The sequence below is a fragment of the Synchiropus splendidus genome, chromosome 13 (genome assembly GCF_027744825.2).
Source record: "Synchiropus splendidus isolate RoL2022-P1 chromosome 13, RoL_Sspl_1.0, whole genome shotgun sequence".
NCBI lineage: Eukaryota > Metazoa > Chordata > Actinopteri > Syngnathiformes > Callionymidae > Synchiropus > Synchiropus splendidus.
The window spans coordinates 3751786-3770227 of record NC_071346.1 but is presented as its reverse complement, the minus strand read 5'-3'; the positions used below and the strand labels follow the sequence as shown (position 1 = coordinate 3770227).

The following is an 18442-nucleotide window of genomic DNA, read 5'->3' as shown; positions in this document are numbered from 1 at the left end:
TCTGCTGCGCTTCACAGTCCAGTATTTAGTAGTACTTTTATTGGTGACTCATAAGAACATGCTGTGCTCAAAGGCACATCAGCAACACAGTCGGGAGGGAGGGACCCTGGCTGACTGGGACGCCATCAGTGGTGGAGCTTTGGGAAACAGGTCAGTGGTTGAAACTTCTCAGATGATACACGAGAGAACATCCCGGCTCTCGTGACCCGAGTCGGGTCCAGCCTCAGAACTGACCTTTGTTTACCTCCCAGCCCGGCCACCAGACTGAAGTCCGTCCGGAACTCCAGATCCAGCTGCGAGTTGCCGATAAATCAATCCAGAGCTGGAGCGGAAACAGAGAGGGATGAAGGCGGGAGGAAGGGGGGAGTGAGGGACAGAGTTGGGGGGACTTTTTCATCTGCACTGGGTGGGCAAAACCTCCCATGAGTCTTTGTGTGGGTCGAGGATCAGGGAAACACTGGGAATCGAACCTTTAATCCAGAGTGGCCTGGTGGCAAACGTTTGGAGTGAGGAGTCAGAGCAGCGTGGGAGTCACAGTCGTGCGAGCCGGGCCACTGAAGTGGTCTGGGCCCGGAGACTGATGGATTCCCGGCCCGTTTTTTTTCCGTGAGCAAAGACAGATTTGTGGTGGGAGAGAATCCGTCCCAGATTTCTTCCTCGCCGCCGGGACACGGCGGCCTTTGATGTGGCGCGCTCGCATTGTTGTGACCGCAGTCGCAAGAGGAACCAGATGCTCCCCGGAGCGCCTCCTAGTATACACAGGGAGGAAGAAGCAGGAGGTGACGGGGCAGGACGTCGCCCCCACGTGAGCCGCAACTGCCGACGTCTGCGGAATACGCTTGTCTTGGATTCACCTTCTGAAGATGCCGCCATCTTGAGTTTGAAGAGGAGCGTTGAACATGAAGGCCATACAACTGTGCGATTTGTCTGTTTTTACGTTATATTTTTATGTTTATGTCTAGTAGTTTGACTCCGGCTAGTTGTTGACGCGACTCTTTTGGGGACAGAAAGCTTCTTGGAACTCATATTTGGTCACATCTTCTCATCTACCAACAAGAATGCTCTCTCAGTTTAGCGTTGTTTCAGGAAACTTTGTCATTTTAGCAACTTTAAAAACAATCTAGTGCCCAACTATGGTGCCCCCTGCTCGACTCGGCTTGAAAGAATAGCCGTGTTGAGGCAGAGAAGACATTTCAGTTTTTATGATCAATTTTCATCTCCCCCTACAGGTGATCACAGGAACTGACAGAACAGACAGCCATGACCACGGAGCAACCGTTGTTGGGAAACTTCTCGGTTGTGATGCGACTGCTGAGTGTCTCTGGACACTCTGTCCGAGCGGCTCGTGTGACCGCTCCAGCACCAGAGCTGGATCTGAAGCGCCGGCACACAAACCTCATAAGAGTTTGATTTACGACGCTGGTGTGACACGGCGGGGTTTGGCAGGGACCAGACCGCAGGAACATAGATGGAACGGAGATGAAGAATTCCCCCTCGGGCGGAGCGTCCCCGAGTTGCTCCAGAGCCAGGATCAGAACCTTATTCCCTCCGTCAGCAGATCCTCCAGCCACAAACGTGTTTACCTGATGCCAGCGGAGGCCGGGGCGGCCGACCCGGCTGATGGACCCGAGGTGCCGGCCCGGTCGGGCCTGCTGCATGTGTCTGGATCAGCAGGGACTCGGTCGGCTGAAAACAAACCAAACGCTGCCTGGTTTTGTTCAGCAGAGACGAAGGGCTTGGCCAGTCTTTGACAGCAGAGTGACGGCGTGTTGACAAGTCCAAGTCACCGAGTCACAAAGACTCGTCTGACATCTGAGCGTCTCATGTGATCCACTGAGTCTCGACCCACTGACTCACCTGTTAATACTCGTGACTCGCCTTAGAATATCTCAAGTCTGTGTGTGTTTGGTTGGCGACATTTTTGCCAGACCCCAGAGAAGCGTGAAAGGTCCCCACAAAGACATCAGTACTAGCGTGTGTTTTTTAGTGGGATTTCATGACCAGCAACTCTCAGACCCGACTAGGAGCTGAACCAGTGTGTGTGTGTGCTGAGTGCCACTGAGGGCTCCGGCCACCGGATGTGAACCATCTCGTCCTGTAAACAGCCACACAAGTCAACAAAGCGTCGACAATAAAACTTTTGTTTCCCAGCGTGAAGCGCTGCGCGGTTAAGTGGCGCTAATGTCCAGCATCCTCTCTGCTTGGAGACATCAAAGGAATCTAATCTCATCGCTGGAGCCCACTGTCTCCATGGCGACCGGACCACAGACAGGAAGTCAGCGACAATGTGGGCGCTCAGCGGCGGCGGCTCACGCCTGAAGAGGCTCGGCTGCGCGTGACTGAAGCCCCCGCGCTTCTCAGGAGACGCTTTGGACGGATTCTATTGGATTATTGCTTTTTTATTGCATCAGAGAAGAAGAAAAAGTGTCTTTTGTTATAAAATAGTGATTTCAATGTTTTCAGTTTTAGTCATATTAAAGCTTCACAGCCTCCTAAAGTCTAAAAAATCATAAAGGATTAAAAAAAATATTAAAGAAATAGACCGAATTAAAAAAAAAAAAAATTAAACTTAATGTTAACTCAGAAAAATGGCAAAAAAACAAATTGTAATAAGAAAAACTTATATATATATATTTTATTTTTTTGTGACATAAGAAAAATAATGAGGAAGAAAAAAAATTAGCCTGAAATTTAAAATAAAAACAAAACAATGTAAAACTTAATGTTATGTAAAAAACAAATTATTGAAAAAAAACAAAAGTTTAAAAAAAACCCATAAAGATTATTAAAATAATAATAATAATAAAATAAGAATACTTGAGATATATGGTGTGACTTAAGAAGTAAAAAAACAAAATTGAAAAAAAAAACATTTAAAAAATTAAAATGATTAAAAAATTGGACAACAAAACTTATGTAAAAAATATATTTTTATTAAAAATAAAAATAGAAAAAGGTTTTAAAAATCATTGAGGATTGAAAAAAACACAAAGAAAAGACATAAAGTATTAAAATGATTTTCTTAATAGACATTAAAAATAAAAATAAACTCATAAAGTTTAAAGTTTAAAAATTGACTGAAATAAAAATACTTAATACCATGTAAAAAAACTTTTTTTAATTAAAAATAAAAATAAACTGCCAAAAGTTTAAAAAAACCTAAAAGATATCTTTAAAAAACGGAATAAAAATAAAGATTTATGTTTAAAATGTACTGAAATTAAAAATAAAATAAACTCCAAAAAGTTTTTAAAAATCATAAAGGACAAAGTGACCTATTTCACTTGAATTAAATGTCCAAATTGAACTTTTTGGGCCAAAATGTCTTAAAAATAAATTAACTGTAATATAACATTTAAGTGAAAATTAGAGTCAAACTACATAAATATTACTTTGGATAAATGGATGCAAAATAGACCAAACCACTTTTTTCTGTAATTAATTTAGTGTTTAAAAAAACCCTGGACATTTGTGGCGAGGGAAGCGGAACTGACCCGGTGGATCAGAACCAGAGTGCTGTCGATGTTAATGTTTCCAATCCCATTTCCTTGCTTGAGTCAAGCGTCCAGGCTGTGCACGTGAGCGCGCACACGCGTCTCTGCAGCTTCACAGGAAGAGTCCCAGTCTGCCACTTATTAAAGGTTTGTCATAATCTCTGGAGCGGAATAAGGCCGACAGCCATCAGCTGGTCCACGTTAACACTTGAAAGCCGAACCAGAACCATCAGATGGACTCGCAGCTGCCCACCATCTTGAACGGATCACCAAGATTTGGGCTCTTGTTCATGAGCAGTGGAGGCCAGTGTTTTCGATCCCGAGTCTGACAAATTAAAGTGGAGCGGAGTTTTCATGTCGTGGAATGAAAGTTCCGTTCCCAATCATTTACCGGGTCACGGTTTGGCACCGGAGAGTTGATGCTCAGCCGATAATAGTACAAGTACATGCTCAGTCCAGGCGCTTCATGACATACACCAGGGAGTATAAAGTACTGAAAAGTACAAGATAATAATGGACACCTTGTGTATAACAAAACAAGTAGACTTCAGACTTTCATTATTGACATTGTGAAAGAAAAACCCAAATATCTGAAGAGAAAACTTCATGATTAAAAAAAAAAAAAATGTTTGCATACATATTTTTTTACCTTTGATTTCCATATATTTTAAGGAAAATGTTCCCATTTTTACATGATGTAATTATTTTTTGTGATTTTTTTTTTGGTTGTATAAGAGTTTTGCTGTATTCATTTGATTCTTTAATTAATAATGAATAAATAAATAAATAAATAAAAACTAGGATGGAAAATAGTCATGGACCAGCTATCAACCCTATCTCCAACCCAATGTCACAAAGAAATGACATTAAGTAATCACTAAAATGAAAATTATTTATTATAAAATAATAATAAATAAAAGTATTATTGCATTTTTTTTAACTTTTTTTTTTTTTTTACCATTGATTACAATATATTTAGATATTTTTTTGTGGTTAAGATTTGATTATTTTGGTTTATACGATTTTTGTTGTATTCGTTTGATTCATTCATTTTAACTCTTAATGTTTGATCATGAGGGATTTTAAAAATGTATAAAATAATAAATATTAAGAGTTAAAACTTATTAATCAAATAAATACAACAAAAATGTTATCCAACCAAAAAAAATTGCTAAATAAAAAAGGGGACGTTAAAAGAAGAAAAAAAAACCCTAAATATAATAAATAAATAACGTTAAAAAAAAATCAGTCAAAACTAAACTAAAAAACAAATATCTAAAAAATATATATTATTTTTAGATTTATTAATTTATTTAGAAAAATAGACATTAGAAATATATTTAAAAAAGGATTTTACTCTTAACTTGTTGATCGATTATTATTTACTGATGATGTTATGCTTGTGATATTTCCCTGACTTGCTTCGTGCCACTGACCTCCAGCTGTACTCACCTGTGAGTCACCTGAGCTCGGCGCAGAATCAGATCTGAACTCTGCCAACTATAAAGGAAAACCTGCAGGAGGACCAAAGCTGTGACTCTTCTGAGTGCGAATCACATTCCTGCTCGTGGGCTGGACCACCCACCCCGAAGTAACCGTTTCCACGCGTGGCGCTCCGAGCTCCCATCAGCAGTTTGGTCCAAACCTCAAAGTCAAAGACTTTCCTTCCCACTTCACAGAGCCGAACCTTGACCTTTCACCTCCACCTGCCACAGTGAGGTGGCGTCACCGGCTGGTGGTCATAATGTTTCGGCTGGATACTGTGATCGACTACAGGTGACTCGTGAAAGTTGAGCGCAAATTTGCATTTTTGAGATGAACATGATGGGATGAGAGCAACATCTGCACAGCTGTGACTGTGTGTGTGTGAGGGTGTGTGTGTGTGACTGAGTGAGTGAGAGAGTGCGTAAGTGTGTGACTGTGTGTGTGCGCTGGCTCCGCCAAGCATCAGAGCACTCAGACTTTCTAAACTCAAAATGACGTGTCCGCTGGAATCGAGGAGGAAAACTTCCCAGTCGGAAAAGTAAAGCACCGTGTTCCTCGATGGATGGACCTGAGATGTAGGAGGCGACGCAACACCTCCCTGCACCGCCGCTTGATCTCAAAGTCACTCAGTGACCTCTTTTCAGGACATGACTACGTCACCACTGCAAGGAACAGCTGGTGACATCATCTCAAAAAACAAACACTCTGTTCGTGTCACAGTGAGTCAACAAAATACACACAACCACTTGGATAGTGGATGCTAACAGTTAGCATCACTTGCAGCAGAGCAGAGTTTTGAGTGACGACTCAAAAGAAATAAAGATTACAATAATTATTAATAAATAATAATAATAATAATAAATATTACAAATAAAACTATGACTTGTAGCAACAGCCAGGAAAGTTATGGCTACAGTTAGCATTACTAGGATCACAACCAGTGACATAATGTTAATGAAATAGAGATCGAACTTGAAGAAAAGTCTGAAAAGCAAAACTAGTAAAACAAAGTGGGACGCGGCCTCGAGTCAGCTGACTCTTCTTTCATCCTCACGGCAGTGAGTTAGTCTTAGATCAATCATTTTATTGCTTAATATCATGTTTGAATCCCAGTGTGAACTCTTGTATTCTATGGTTCATTTTACCTTATTTTCTTATGCTCTGCGGTGGACTTAAAAAAGTAAATATTAGTATATGACTGCTTATTTTTGGGAGATCAATGGTCCAGTTTTCTCTTCCATCTTCCTGTTTTCAAGTCAACCTTCTGGTCAGGGAACTCATTTTCCTGCCGCACCTTCATTTATTAGCGTTTTCTTCCAGTTTATTGTGGAAGGTGGGCTCAGGCTCTCTGATGCTGCCCATGGTCATAATGTTTGTGACATTGTTGGGGACAATATAAGGGACTGAAGGTGGGAATGTCTGGGGAAATGAAGGGGAAGTTTGCAGGATCTGGATGAAGACAGACTGGAAAGTGAAACCAACCAAACAGTGCCAGATAACTGGATCCACTTCAGAGCTGAGAGCAGCTCAGCTCATCGCGACCAACTGGACTCAGTTCTTCGCTTTAATCGCCTAATAGAGTCTTTTATTACATTTAAAAAATTGAATTTCAGCTTCAGAACTGGTTTTCCAGACCAAAGACTCCCCCCTCCCCCACACATCTCATCACCCCCCAGATCCCTCAGTGTTGGCAGATGAGGGAATTTCATCAGAGTGAGACCTCCCTGCTGAGCCTGATAACGCAGGTCACAACAACGTGAGCTGTGTTTGAGCAGAGCATCTCTGGAGAAGGAGGAGGGGGAGGGGGGATGAAAGGTGGACGTTTGGAGGAGCAGGTGTCTGGGGGGGAGGGGTGCGGGGGGTCAGTGGGCCTCGACCCCCGTCTGAAGAGTGACGTGATGCTCATCTCTGCCGAACATCTGGTCCGGCCCACATCACAGAGATGACCCGATGACCCCGCAGCGGTCGCCATGGCGACCAGCCCTCACGCGACTCCTGTGAGAACATGGCGGACACGGAGAGTCGAGCGGCGCGAAGAGACGTTCCAGATGTTCCGCAGCGCGTGCGACATGAGAAGAGCTCGTGAATGTCACTCGTCGATTGAAGAGCAGAACAATGTTCCCGAGCGCGTTGGTCACGTGGACCTGTTTGTATACAGCCTCGCGCGCGCTGAACGTCAATAAAGTTTTTCATGAGACGCTGTGCTTTTCTGGGAAGTCTGTGGCGGCGCGGGGTGGAACCCGAGCGGAGGAGGCGGGAGGCGCGCGGTCTGGCAGCGGAACCGCGCCGCCGCTGCTAATGGAAACCGGGTGCGCACGCACCCGCACACACACGCGAGAGGAGAGGGAGCGAGGAGGCTGAAAACAGGCTGCGATGTTCCCGAAAAACTGTGTTGCCCTCGTCGCAACTGCTCGTCACCTGTGCGCGACTTCCTGCGTGGACACTGTCACAGCTACAGCAAAGTAGCGACATCCAGCGGTGGATAAACGCAACTACAAAGACCTTGCACAGACTTCCATTTAGAGTTCCCGTTCTCATTTCTGTAGCCCTCGTCAAAATTTATCATTTAAGATAGCATTTCCCCACAAATACCAAATGTAATATCTTCGTTTGTTTGTTCTATTCATGCAATTTGCCCCGCTCTAAGCAATGACGAATAATGAGTACTCAATAAATATCAAGTAAAATTTTTCAATTATGCTTAACATGCATGATTAATAAATGTAGATGTAAAAATATTTTAGTGATGTTAGTGACATGATTACTGTCGTTAAAAAAAAAAAACCCATATTTTTTTTTATTATATACGTTTATATTAGAATTTGGGTGTTTTTTTTAATGGAAAATAAGAGTGGAATTATGTAAAAATAAAAATTAATGGATCTTATTTAAATAGTATATTATAAAAAACATTAAAACTAAAAAATAAAAATCAATGAAGTCTAAGAAAATTATCCAACAGTGCAGTGACAGCTAGTCAATACAAAGAGGAAATAAAAGCGGAAATGTTATATTTTAATAAGATAACAGGAAGAGACCAACAATAAATCAGCTAGAGCAACTTTAAGAGAATAAAAAACAGCATCATGAGAGGTAAAAAGTGTAAGATGAAGATCAGCTACTTATCAGAGCGCTTGTCCTTCAGACCTGTCCTCTGTTGCTGTGCTGCCCCCTGCTGGCTGAGCTGCCTCAACAACTCCATCAATTCATTGAAAACGTCGGAACTTTGAAGCAGACTTTGCTTCATGCCGACACACGAACCCGCGCTCGCGTGTGTGCGTGACTCACCCGGGCGAACATTTGCATGCGCCAACATGCGGCTCACGCACTGGAGACAGAGGCAGCGCGATCCTCACGCACAGATGAGCGCACGCATCAGCGCACCCGCCCCCCGCCTGTCACTCACATATGTGCGCGCACACACACACGGGCACGGCTGGATCCACACGCATGACCAACCCCCGCCCCCGGGCTGCACACACATGCGTGCACACACATATTAATGGGCTTAGATGCGCACACACACTCGCACACAATAAGCTCTGCTTCAAATCCCACGGCTCTGCACACGCACAGGCAGTCACGGCATCCAGGCACGCACACGCACGCTCTCACTGCACACCGGACCACACGAGTTGGACCAACACTTCTGTGTGTTAACGCCACTTCAGCGGCTCATTTTCAACGGATCAGGTCTCAGATGCCACTTCTGCTGGTCACCACATGTTAATATCAACAACCTTATATACGATGAAGCTTCTATTTAACCAAGTGTTTAAGATGATTTTAAAGACATATGTTGACTCCTTTTTTTTAATGCTGAATTCAAATTTGACTTTTTTCATTTGTTTATATTTCGTTATTTTTTGTAAAATTCAGCTTAATTGAGTATATCCATCAACTTTTTATTGAAATTTTTGTTGCAGCATTTTATCTTTACATAAATATTTTTCAAGAAATTAGATTTTCAATTTTATGAGCCGAGAGTCTCGTTTCTTTCCTGGGTCATGAACCCACTTCTGAAGAAATGACCTCCACAGAAGAGGTCGACTTTCCGATGGCGTTGGTTTGTCTGTGTTCAAAATAACTGGACATTAGCAGGAAATACGTGGCATGGGACACTGGACACACAAGTTCGTTTAGGGAGAGATCCGGATCCCCACCTGGATCCAGGAATACTTGCAGCACTGAAGCTGCTTGGCAGAGGTCTGTGCTCTCTGAGGGCTTCTCCAAATTTGACTTGTCCTTTGCAAACTTTTTCTACATTCAGCAGCTGATCCAGAGGTTTGTCCGCTCCTAATTGTGAATATTGGCTTGGATCTTTTTCCATATTTTCTTTTGAATATTTACGCTTATTTCCATGCCACTGACTCCCTACATGGGGTCACACTGGGGAGGCCAGGAGGGGCGACAATACCCATATAGAAGGATGACCACGCCCACCTGCGGGTCATGAAGGTTTTGGGACAGAGGCAACCATGAAAAGAACCTCCACACTGGTCCAAACCCTGTCGACTATCAGGACTCAAACTTGAGAGTCTGCAGCACTGAACACTGCTCCACCGCGCTGCCCTCCGACTTATTGATCTGTGATTCATATTATTATCTATACATTTATAACCCAATCAAAACCTTTTTTTAATAAAAATACGTTTAAATTAGAATTTAAAAACAGCCTTTTGAGCACCAACAAGCTGCTGCATTATGACCACCTACGCAGCTCTGCCGTGATAAGAGTCATGTGACTTCCTGTCATGTCAAGTGACCGCGCGCCCACACAGCAGCTTTGAAAGGACATAATGTTATGGCACCGGCAGACACAAAACTCGGCACGGCCTCTAAAACACAGCAGACGGTGTTTATTGTCAAAGTGTGGGAGAAGGACAACGCCATATATATATATATGTGCATAAATCGTTATTGTGTTCTCTAGTTGTGCAACAAACTAAACTACAGTATTTACAAAGGTGGGTCGCTGACTGTCCGTAGCTGAAGATGCTTACTGTATAACAGTAAATCTAGTCGGCCGCTCGCTTGGGCGCCGACGCCCAAGACTTTGGTTTCATCCGTGTCAAATGCAAAAACTCTTACAGTGTAAATATCAACACAACTACACACGTCCATTTAAAAACATCCACATGACTATGGTTCCACCACTCTGGCGCCACGACTCCTCTATTCGCTTCGCAAGTCACAAACAGACAGTCAGTTCCCGTGAAAAGTCCAACTTAATCTTGTCCTTAAAAAACCCTGGAGTCTGAGGGGACGGCGGCGGGTCGGCGGGAGGAAACCCGGAGCGAGTAAATGAAGAAACTTAAAAAAAAAATAAAAAAATGGAAGCATCGGTACCTTAATACTCAGGATAGTCGGGCAACACAAGGATCGTCGCCGCCTTTGATTCAAGTTTAATTCCAGAGAATTAAAAACCTTTTTGTTTGGCACCCGCACGCTCCGCCGTCCTGATGCTGTCGCACCGAAAGTTGTGAAAATATAGTCGAGTGAACTAAACATTTACAAGATTTTACAGGTGAAAAAAAAAAACAACTCCATCGTGGCCTTTCTGCGCCCAGCTCTGGGCGCCGCGCCGGCCGCAAACACGCTCATGGTCCGTGAGAGGCGGAGCCTCAGCAGTCTCCGGAGGCGTGCGAGTGCGGCCCGGTCTCCAGCTTCCAGTCCCTCTGGTCGCCGGTGTCCACCGGCGCGTGGGAGGCGGCGGGCGACAGCGACATCTGTCTGCGAGGGTTCCCGCTGTGCATGGTGTTCCAGTGGCGCTTCAGGTCCGAGGCTTTGATGAAGGCCTTCTCGCAGGAGCCGCAGTTGAAGGGCCGCTCGCCGCGGTGCTGCCGCTCGTGGTCCTTCAGGTGCGACTTGTGCTTGAAGGCCTTTTCGCAGAGCTGGCAGGCGAAGGGTCTCTCGTTGCTGTGCACCCGCTCGTGGCGCTTCAGGTCCGGGCCGCGGATGAAGGCCTTGCCGCAGACCACGCAGCGGTGCGGCTTGAAGCCCGAGTGGATCTTCAGGTGCTCTTTGAGGTGTGCGGCGGTGGTGAAGGCTTTGGGGCAGTGCTCACAGCCATAGGGGCGGTTGGCGGTCAGCAGCCGCTCCTTCTTGGCGGTGTGGTCCATGGGCTTGGCGGCGGGCGTCTGACAGGTGCCGTGATCCCGGTGCCCGTACAGCAGGTACTCCAGCTTCATGTCGCTGGAGGTGGACGAGCCCCAGCCGTGGTTGTGCTGCTCTTTGCCCAGGCTGGTGTTGTAGTTGTGCGCGGGTGCCACATGCGAGCCGCCGGCGCCCATGCCATCCATGCCCTGGTCGTAGAAGCTGTTCTTGCGCACCTCCTCCATGGCCAGCTCCTTCAGGATGGCGTCCTGAGCCCGCATGCCGTGGTCTCCGGGCGCCTGGTTCTCGCGGGTTTTCATGTTGGTCAGCTCGCGCTTCTGCGTGCAAAGGTTATCCAGGAAGTTGATGCCCAGGATCTGGCCGGACGACATCATCATGTTGATGTCCTTCTTCCGGACCGCCAGCCGCGCTGTGTACATGTAGTTGAGCACCTCCTCGAAGATGTCGGAGCGGATGAAGTCCAGCTCCACAATGGAGTTGTCCTCTTCGTTCTGCTTCTTGAAAAGCTTCTTGAAGTAGTTGCTGCAGGCGGCCAGGACACAGCGATGCGCCCGGAACTCGATGTTCTCCACCACCACCACCACGTCGCAGTGCTCACCTTCCATCCGCTGCTGGTTCAGCATCTTCAGGAAAGTGGCCTTGTGGTCATAGTCGATGTATCTCAGCAAGTCGGACATGTTGCTGGTCGGAAAGGAGCAACCTGGAGGGCAAACACAAGCCATCAGTGACGCGAACAGGAAAAGCAGCCAACAAGAGAGAGCGCCTCCCGTTGGCATGATGCGAACACGAGCAAAACATTCCTCTCTGAAGGCGAAGAAACTGTCCAGCTGGTGGCGCTAAACTCAAGCTGCTCACAAAACAAAGCAAACCAGTTCTTACGTGTGAGAACTGCTTGCAGCGTTTGAGGAATAAAAACACAGAAGGAGGAGAACTGCCTCTTCAGCCTGGAGTGCAACATTAAAAATGAAACTGTGTAACACAATAACAGCTTTTACACTCAAAGATCAAACTCCACAGACAGAGAGAATGGAGAGCTTGGGTGGCAGAGAAATCCGGTCCAGAAGACGACAATCTTTATTAACTGATCGATGATTCAAAACATAGGGTTAAAAAAAAGCATCCTCGTAAACAGTCATTCACACAGGAAGCCGAACCTTAGCTAAGGTAAATGCAAATAAGGGGAGAGGGTGCTCGCGACTGCATGTCAACAAAAAAGAAGCTGAGGTGGAGGGCAGGGTTCTGCAGTTGACGCTCAACACAGTCTGAAAATAACGTCATGATATCAGATGTGAACAGATGAGCAGTATCATTTAAAGCTGGGGAAGGTGGACGGAATTCCAGAGAAGTTCTGGCTCTTCCTGGTTCAACAAATGCTTGTAACATCAAAAAGTAAACTGAAATCCAGGCTGGACGTCGTCCCACACTGGATCCCGTGACCAGGACCGACGCGACTCGTTGGACTACCGTGGCCTCTTCCGGTCACAGTTCCACTGCACCGTGAACGTTCAAGAATCCCGATGTGATCCACGGTTCCAGCTGGACTTTAAATGCGAAAACCTCAGCGCACAGCTGAGGGGCGGAGCTTCTCGTGTTAGCAAATAAACACCACTAATAGATTTTTTTCCCCCGACATTTTTTCCGGGACTAAGAAGTTCCTGAACGTAAAAGAAAAGGTGCGACGCAGTTCGAAGTCGACGAGCGCAACACGCAGCAACTCCGCGGAGATGTTACACGTTAGGCCTCAGCGGAGGCGACACCAGCAGAAACGCTCACAGAGTCCATATTTACACGGCGCCAGAGGCACTTGGAGCCACGCAAAGCTCGCGTCGGCTCGCAAGGTTCGGCTCGCGGAGACGTTTGGCGTCAGCGGGAGAAGCCGAGCGAGAATACTTCACATTTCACTGCGCCCAGCCATTTTGGTCCGCAGCCTCCATCGGCATGTTCCGATGCTTCGCTAACTGCGAAGAACCGCGCGCAGCAGCCGGCGGCCGCATCGACCGCCCGCGCGACGCTTTCAGCCCGGCGTGACGCGGGAGAACAGACTGGAAGACATAGAAGAAGGTGCATACCCGAAGCCTGAACGCGGTCCTGGTGTTGTCACGCAAGGCGAGTCGACGACGGTCCAGAGCTGTCGTTTTGGCTCTTCTTCTTCTTCTTGTTGCTCTGTGGCCATTACAGGAAGTGAGGCTCAGGTATGCTGCCACCTTCAGGGCGGGGAGAGCACTGCGACAACTATGTTTGCGAAGACGCGTTGTTTGCGTTGTTCTATTCGTCAGTGAAGCATATAAATAATAATAATATACATCTTCCTAGTTTGCTCGTGGAAGACCCTCTTTCATCAGTGTCAGTTTGCAACGAGAGAGCAGGACGGAGCCCAGAAAAAGTGATGAACTGATTTAAAGAAGTTTATTATTTTTTTTAAGGTGTAAAGAAGACGCCAAAGTTCGTGGCGTCTTTTTTAATTTTTAACCAACTCGGACCATAATAGAGTTTTAACGCTCTTTAGAGCTGCATGACGTGGGTGAAGTTCACAAAACTGCTGTCAACCAAAAAGCAATACAAAGCATTTCTTTGTAATAGATTTACAACATTCGTAGTTAAGAGCTGTTGGCCTGACTCTCTTTGCTGAATATACTTTAGCTAACTATATCGTATAGTATAATCAAGTATAAATCCTATAATGGCTCGTCCAGTCTGATGGATTATTTTAATGTATTTTTCCAAGGATCTTCCTCAGAGATGGACTGATACAGAGTAGGTTCTGGTCACTTTGCTTTGAAGATCATAAACCGAGCCAGTATAATCATGTGTTCGGTAACACTGTGATTATACACTAACTTCCTCATTGTTTGCCATAAAAATAAAACCATGTGCTCCAAAAACCATGCGCCACACGAAGACAGGAGCTGTATTTGCCACTTTATTTGGCCATCTGGAGGAGGAACATTGCAGTACAACACAGGGTGAGACGGCTGACGACATGAGGGAGGCAGACAGCTGATATATATTCCCAGGGATTATCACCACTCTCTTCTTCTGGCTCTCTGGAACGTTCTACTCTGGAAAACATTCATTGCCTGCACAGGCACATAAAAATCTATAGACTTTTAAAATCCTTGGCAATCGGAGCTGGTTATGATAAACGGTATAGCGACGATGGAGGAGGAGAAACACACTGAAATGATCATAAAAAGTAAAATTCAAGTACAAATGACGAAGATGGGGGGGCGGGGTGGGGACTCGCTACTGTCCCGGTGAAGCTTGATATGTACAGACGAGCAGTGATCTGTCTTGGAGTGAAGGCGGCGAGGTGACTGACAGCTACAGCTCCTGCTGTGGAGTGATGGCTTCATCTCATAAATAAACTGCTGCTACATCAATCATCTTCCTGGTGGTCATGAAAACAGGTGGAACTCATAAGGCAGTGGAAGCAGGTTAGCTGCACAGTGCGACGCAGCGCGGGACTGTTTCCCAAAACGGTTTTCTCTGGGAACTTGCAGATGTGGTGTCCTTCTCATGCATAAATGCACTGCTTTTGCTTTTCTAAGTGGTAGTTTGGACCTGCGGCGAGCGGGGCAGGAGCGCGTCTAGTCTTCGGTGGATCCAGGTGGAGTATGTGGAAATCTGGATGTTGCTTTTTGGGAGGTTGAACAGAAAAAGGCATCAGCTTCACTCCTGGAAAAGGAAACAGACGTTAGAGCGTCCTGTTCCACTCAGACGTCCAGCGTCAGTGGAACAGTCGGGTCTGCTGGGGGTTTGATTCTGATCCAAAACGGCTACTTGAATCACAACTCAACATAAGGTTAGATTAGATTTGCTACAAGCATAAACCCCATCAGCATTTGGTCTCTTAAACAAAGACAAATAGCTGAAACCCAAGTAACTCGGCTCCATCCTCCCAAAATCTGAATCCAAAACAAGGATCACGTTCCACAGATGCAATCCCATGAGTCCGGATCAGAATCAGAACCCTGCAGCTGGACCCGGTCCAAGAGAGAAGAGTCTGCAGTCACACACCTTGTGTATCAAAGTGGCCACACAGAGGGGGCGACTCCACCCCCTGTTTGAATCTAATGTGATTAACATGGTTATCTTCCTAAGAGCAGAGTGAACGCCTGCTGCTCTGTGACCGACACAGAGGAGGAAAACAAAGGTAATACTAGGATGTAAAACACACATTCGACTGCATGCTCTCTCTCACGCACACACACAAGTGGACTGAGGGCAAAAGAAACAAAGCAAAACATTCCCATCCAGTGAGTCACGCAAGTGCACACATGCTCATCCCGAGCCAGCACCTCAGGCTTGTTTCCCTTCAGTCCGAGGTAAAAGCAAGCGCGAAATGTTCTGCCGCAAAAAAAAAACAAACATCTTCAAAAGGTGAAAGAGCTGGAGAGGCAAAAGAAGGCGCACGTCTCAGGGTGGGAATTGTGAGGCGTGAAAAAGGATGGAGGCGGCGAGTCGAAACGCAAGCGGCTTCCGCACAGTTTCACTCTGACCAGATAATTGTTGTTAAGGTGGTTGTCATGGCAACACTCATGAGATGATGATGGAAACATGCGTCGTTAGTCATGCATGTTCACATGCTCAAACTGGCCTGATCACATTTATTATATCTGCAATCTGACACTTCTTTGGCTTTAAATGTAACAACGTTCAGGAGGAGTTTAGTTAACCAAATCAAATCTAAATGGACCAGAGACTGGTGCATGTTTACAGTTGGATCCCATTTGTGCTGACTCAGCACCAAAGTCAATAGAGAGGTCATTGATAGGAATGTTTGACTGCCATCGGTGTCTAAACACCAGGAAGCATAGCGACCGCGAAACCTATAGAAGTGGTGTGTGTGAGAGCGCTGAAGCTCCAGCAGGGGGCGTTCCCTGCTCCTCCACCGCGGTGCAGTTGCGTGACCGAGCCGGAGCTTTCCTGTGAAGGCTTTGGGGCTCATTACGGAGTCTTGTTCACATGCAGGAGCCAAGCTTCCCCCGGAGGAGGGCGGTGTGTGTGTGTGTGCGTGTGTGTGTGTGGGAGGGGGGTGGAGGTGGAATGACAACAGGATGATGCGTTTTTAGTGCTACAGACTGTTCCAGTGAAGAGAACCCGGATGGGAGAGCAGCATGCTCGAGAATGGAGAGCAGCGAGAAGCGACCCAGAGCAGACTAGAAGGCCAGACAAGACAGGGACCAGGAGTGGGACTGGGACTGGACAAACTTACCTGGGTCAGTCCTCCCCCTCCTCTGGCGTGATCTCTGTCTCTTTATGTACCACTACTTTGGTCACTGACATGTCAGGATGCTGCTCTTTAGCCTCCTTTATGGCCTGAGCCAGAGCCTATATACGGGAGTGCAGTGCCAGAGGGGGTCAGCAGGGGGAGACAGAGAACGGGGGATGTTGTTGTTATTAAGCGAATGCGTTACAATAGTCCAGTTGAATTGAGTGAGGAGCAGAGATCATGGACGCCAGTGGTCGTCACAGACCCTGACTCAGGGGAGGGAGGGATAAACAACTGTAATAACCTCGTCATGGTCGATGTCCGCATCTCCTGTGATGACAATTCTTTTCTCAATTCTTGTCTCTGAAATGCCGCCTTTCACCATCTGACCGACAGAGAGAGAAGGAGACTCCAGTGAGACGGCGGTGATGTGGCTGCTGCTATTGAACCCCAGCGGTTGATAGAAAATTCATGAGCGCCACGATAAACGGAGTAATCCAGGGGAAATGAGGCCTTTAATGAAGACCACAGGGAGGGTGAAGACCTCAGCTAATATCATCTGTTAAATCTATTTAATGATGACAAAGAAACCTCCCGCAGCACGTTAGTTCAGGGGGAGAAAAACACAATCAACATATGCAGTGAATTCCTCTTCACACTAAGGTTGACCTCTGACCTTGGTGATGTGTGTGGTGGTAGTGGTGCTGGTGGTTTCCGAGGTGATGGTCTGAGCGCTCAACAGGACCCCAGGGTCGGCGTCGCCGTTGGTGTCAGCCTGGTGGACCGAGTCAGACGTTTATCCAGGAGGCAACTTGTGACATTTCTCTGGCATCGGCACGGTTTCTCACCTCAGAGGACTCATAGGTGATGGTCTTGGTCTCTGTGTGCACCACAGGGATCTCTTTGGTAGCTGCATCAGCACTCTAGAGCAGGAAGACATTCCTCACCATTAAAACAAATAAAGGAGGAGCTCATCAATGAAACATTATCCCGCGTGTAAAAGAAAATGAAACAAACGTTTGCCAAATAGAGCCCATGAGGAGTAAACAAGTCATGTGCTTCCTGGCGATGAAGCCTGAATGAAAATCACACGGCTTCCATCAGGCGGGTCCCAACTAAAGGTTGGCTGATCTGCGGCGCTGCAGTTCATAACGCCACTGTCCATTACAAACATGTTTTTAAAACCAACACAGGGAACTGATCGGATGTAAATAAGCAGGTAGGTATGAAGCTCAGAAAGTTTTTGGTCATAGCATTCAGTTTAGTGAGATCTTCTTCACTGCTCATCCTTCTCTTCAGTACTATCTTGCACCACAGTGTGGAGCTCTAGTCTCATACCACAGGCCTCAGCTGTCCTCACACTGTTTTTCATCTTTGCCTTCTTCCTCCATTGACAATAACCTGCATCACAACGCTCGACTAAAACCTTGGGAACCAGCAACACCTTCATTTTCCGGGCATGATTTTCTGTTCCACTATACCATGGCTCAACTCAGGAGGTCACGAGAGAATCTGATCATGATCAGCGTGATAGTGAGCTGCTGTCTTCAGCCCCCACAGCTTCAGCGGGATACTCACCGTGGTCACAGTCGACTCAGCTGGAACTGGCTCTGTCTCCGAGGCAACGGCGGGTTTCTCCTTCAAATCTGCCGATGTCTGTGAAGTGAAATTGTATCACTGTTTTTTTATTTTCGTATGACAATTGCACTCACGACCAAGTAGTCTGACTACAAGGTGTCTTTTCAGGAAAAAGTGGTTCACACTTTCAGAACAGCTGTTTTTGACAGTTTAACTTTGAATCAGGCAAGTCATGTGTGTTACATGTGCTAAAAACAAGTAAAACATGTATATAAATAAAGTATTCTCCGTCACAAAAATATCACTAACATAGCTCAACTAGGATCACTTTCACTTTCCGTGGCTAGCCTCCTGCTTCCTCACCCAAAAACACAGTCAATCTTGAAGCTATTTGGACTGTCACTTGGGTAACAGGCGTCACCTGCAGCCACTGACACCAAAAAGGTTTATAAGAGGTTTATACGTGACAACCAAAGATAATACAGAAGAGTCAAGAGAGTCACCTTCAGAACGGTGGAACTCAGAGAAGAGGAAACCCATCCAAGTGTGGACTGAT

General features: G+C 46.2%; 2 protein-coding genes across 18 annotated transcripts in view; both read right to left on the bottom strand.

Moving 5' to 3' along the window:
* Positions 1 to 8366: 8366 nt before the first annotated feature.
* LOC128769487 (zinc finger and BTB domain-containing protein 14-like) lies at positions 8367 to 13297 on the bottom strand. Its single transcript, XM_053883247.1, has 2 exons — positions 13166 to 13297; positions 8367 to 11796 (listed from the first exon to the last, which is right to left on the bottom strand). The coding sequence occupies exon 2, from the start codon at positions 11771 to 11773 to the stop codon at positions 10604 to 10606; it is 1170 nt and encodes a 389-aa protein (XP_053739222.1). The 5' UTR covers positions 11774 to 11796; positions 13166 to 13297; the 3' UTR covers positions 8367 to 10603.
* Positions 13298 to 13998: 701 nt separating this feature from the next.
* Positions 13999 to 18442, bottom strand: part of epb41l3b (erythrocyte membrane protein band 4.1-like 3b) — a 30653-nt gene continuing 26209 nt past the window's right edge. For 12 of the 17 annotated variants that reach the window (XM_053882568.1, XM_053882561.1, XM_053882571.1 and 9 more), the window contains 7 exons: positions 18390 to 18437; positions 17887 to 17964; positions 17157 to 17231; positions 16985 to 17083; positions 16613 to 16693; positions 16312 to 16427; positions 13999 to 14771 (listed from right to left, as the gene is read on the bottom strand). In XM_053882568.1, coding sequence (XP_053738543.1) covers positions 16317 to 16427; positions 16613 to 16693; positions 16985 to 17083; positions 17157 to 17231; positions 17887 to 17964; positions 18390 to 18437 — 492 coding nt within the window. In that variant the 3' untranslated portion in view covers positions 13999 to 14771; positions 16312 to 16316. The other 5 variants (XM_053882573.1, XM_053882579.1, XM_053882564.1 and 2 more) reach the window with 4 other exon arrangements.

Coding starts and splice junctions, on each gene's coding strand:
- LOC128769487 (XM_053883247.1), bottom strand. CDS start 11,773: ATGTCCGACTTGCTGAGATACATCGACTATGACCACAAGGCCACTTTC.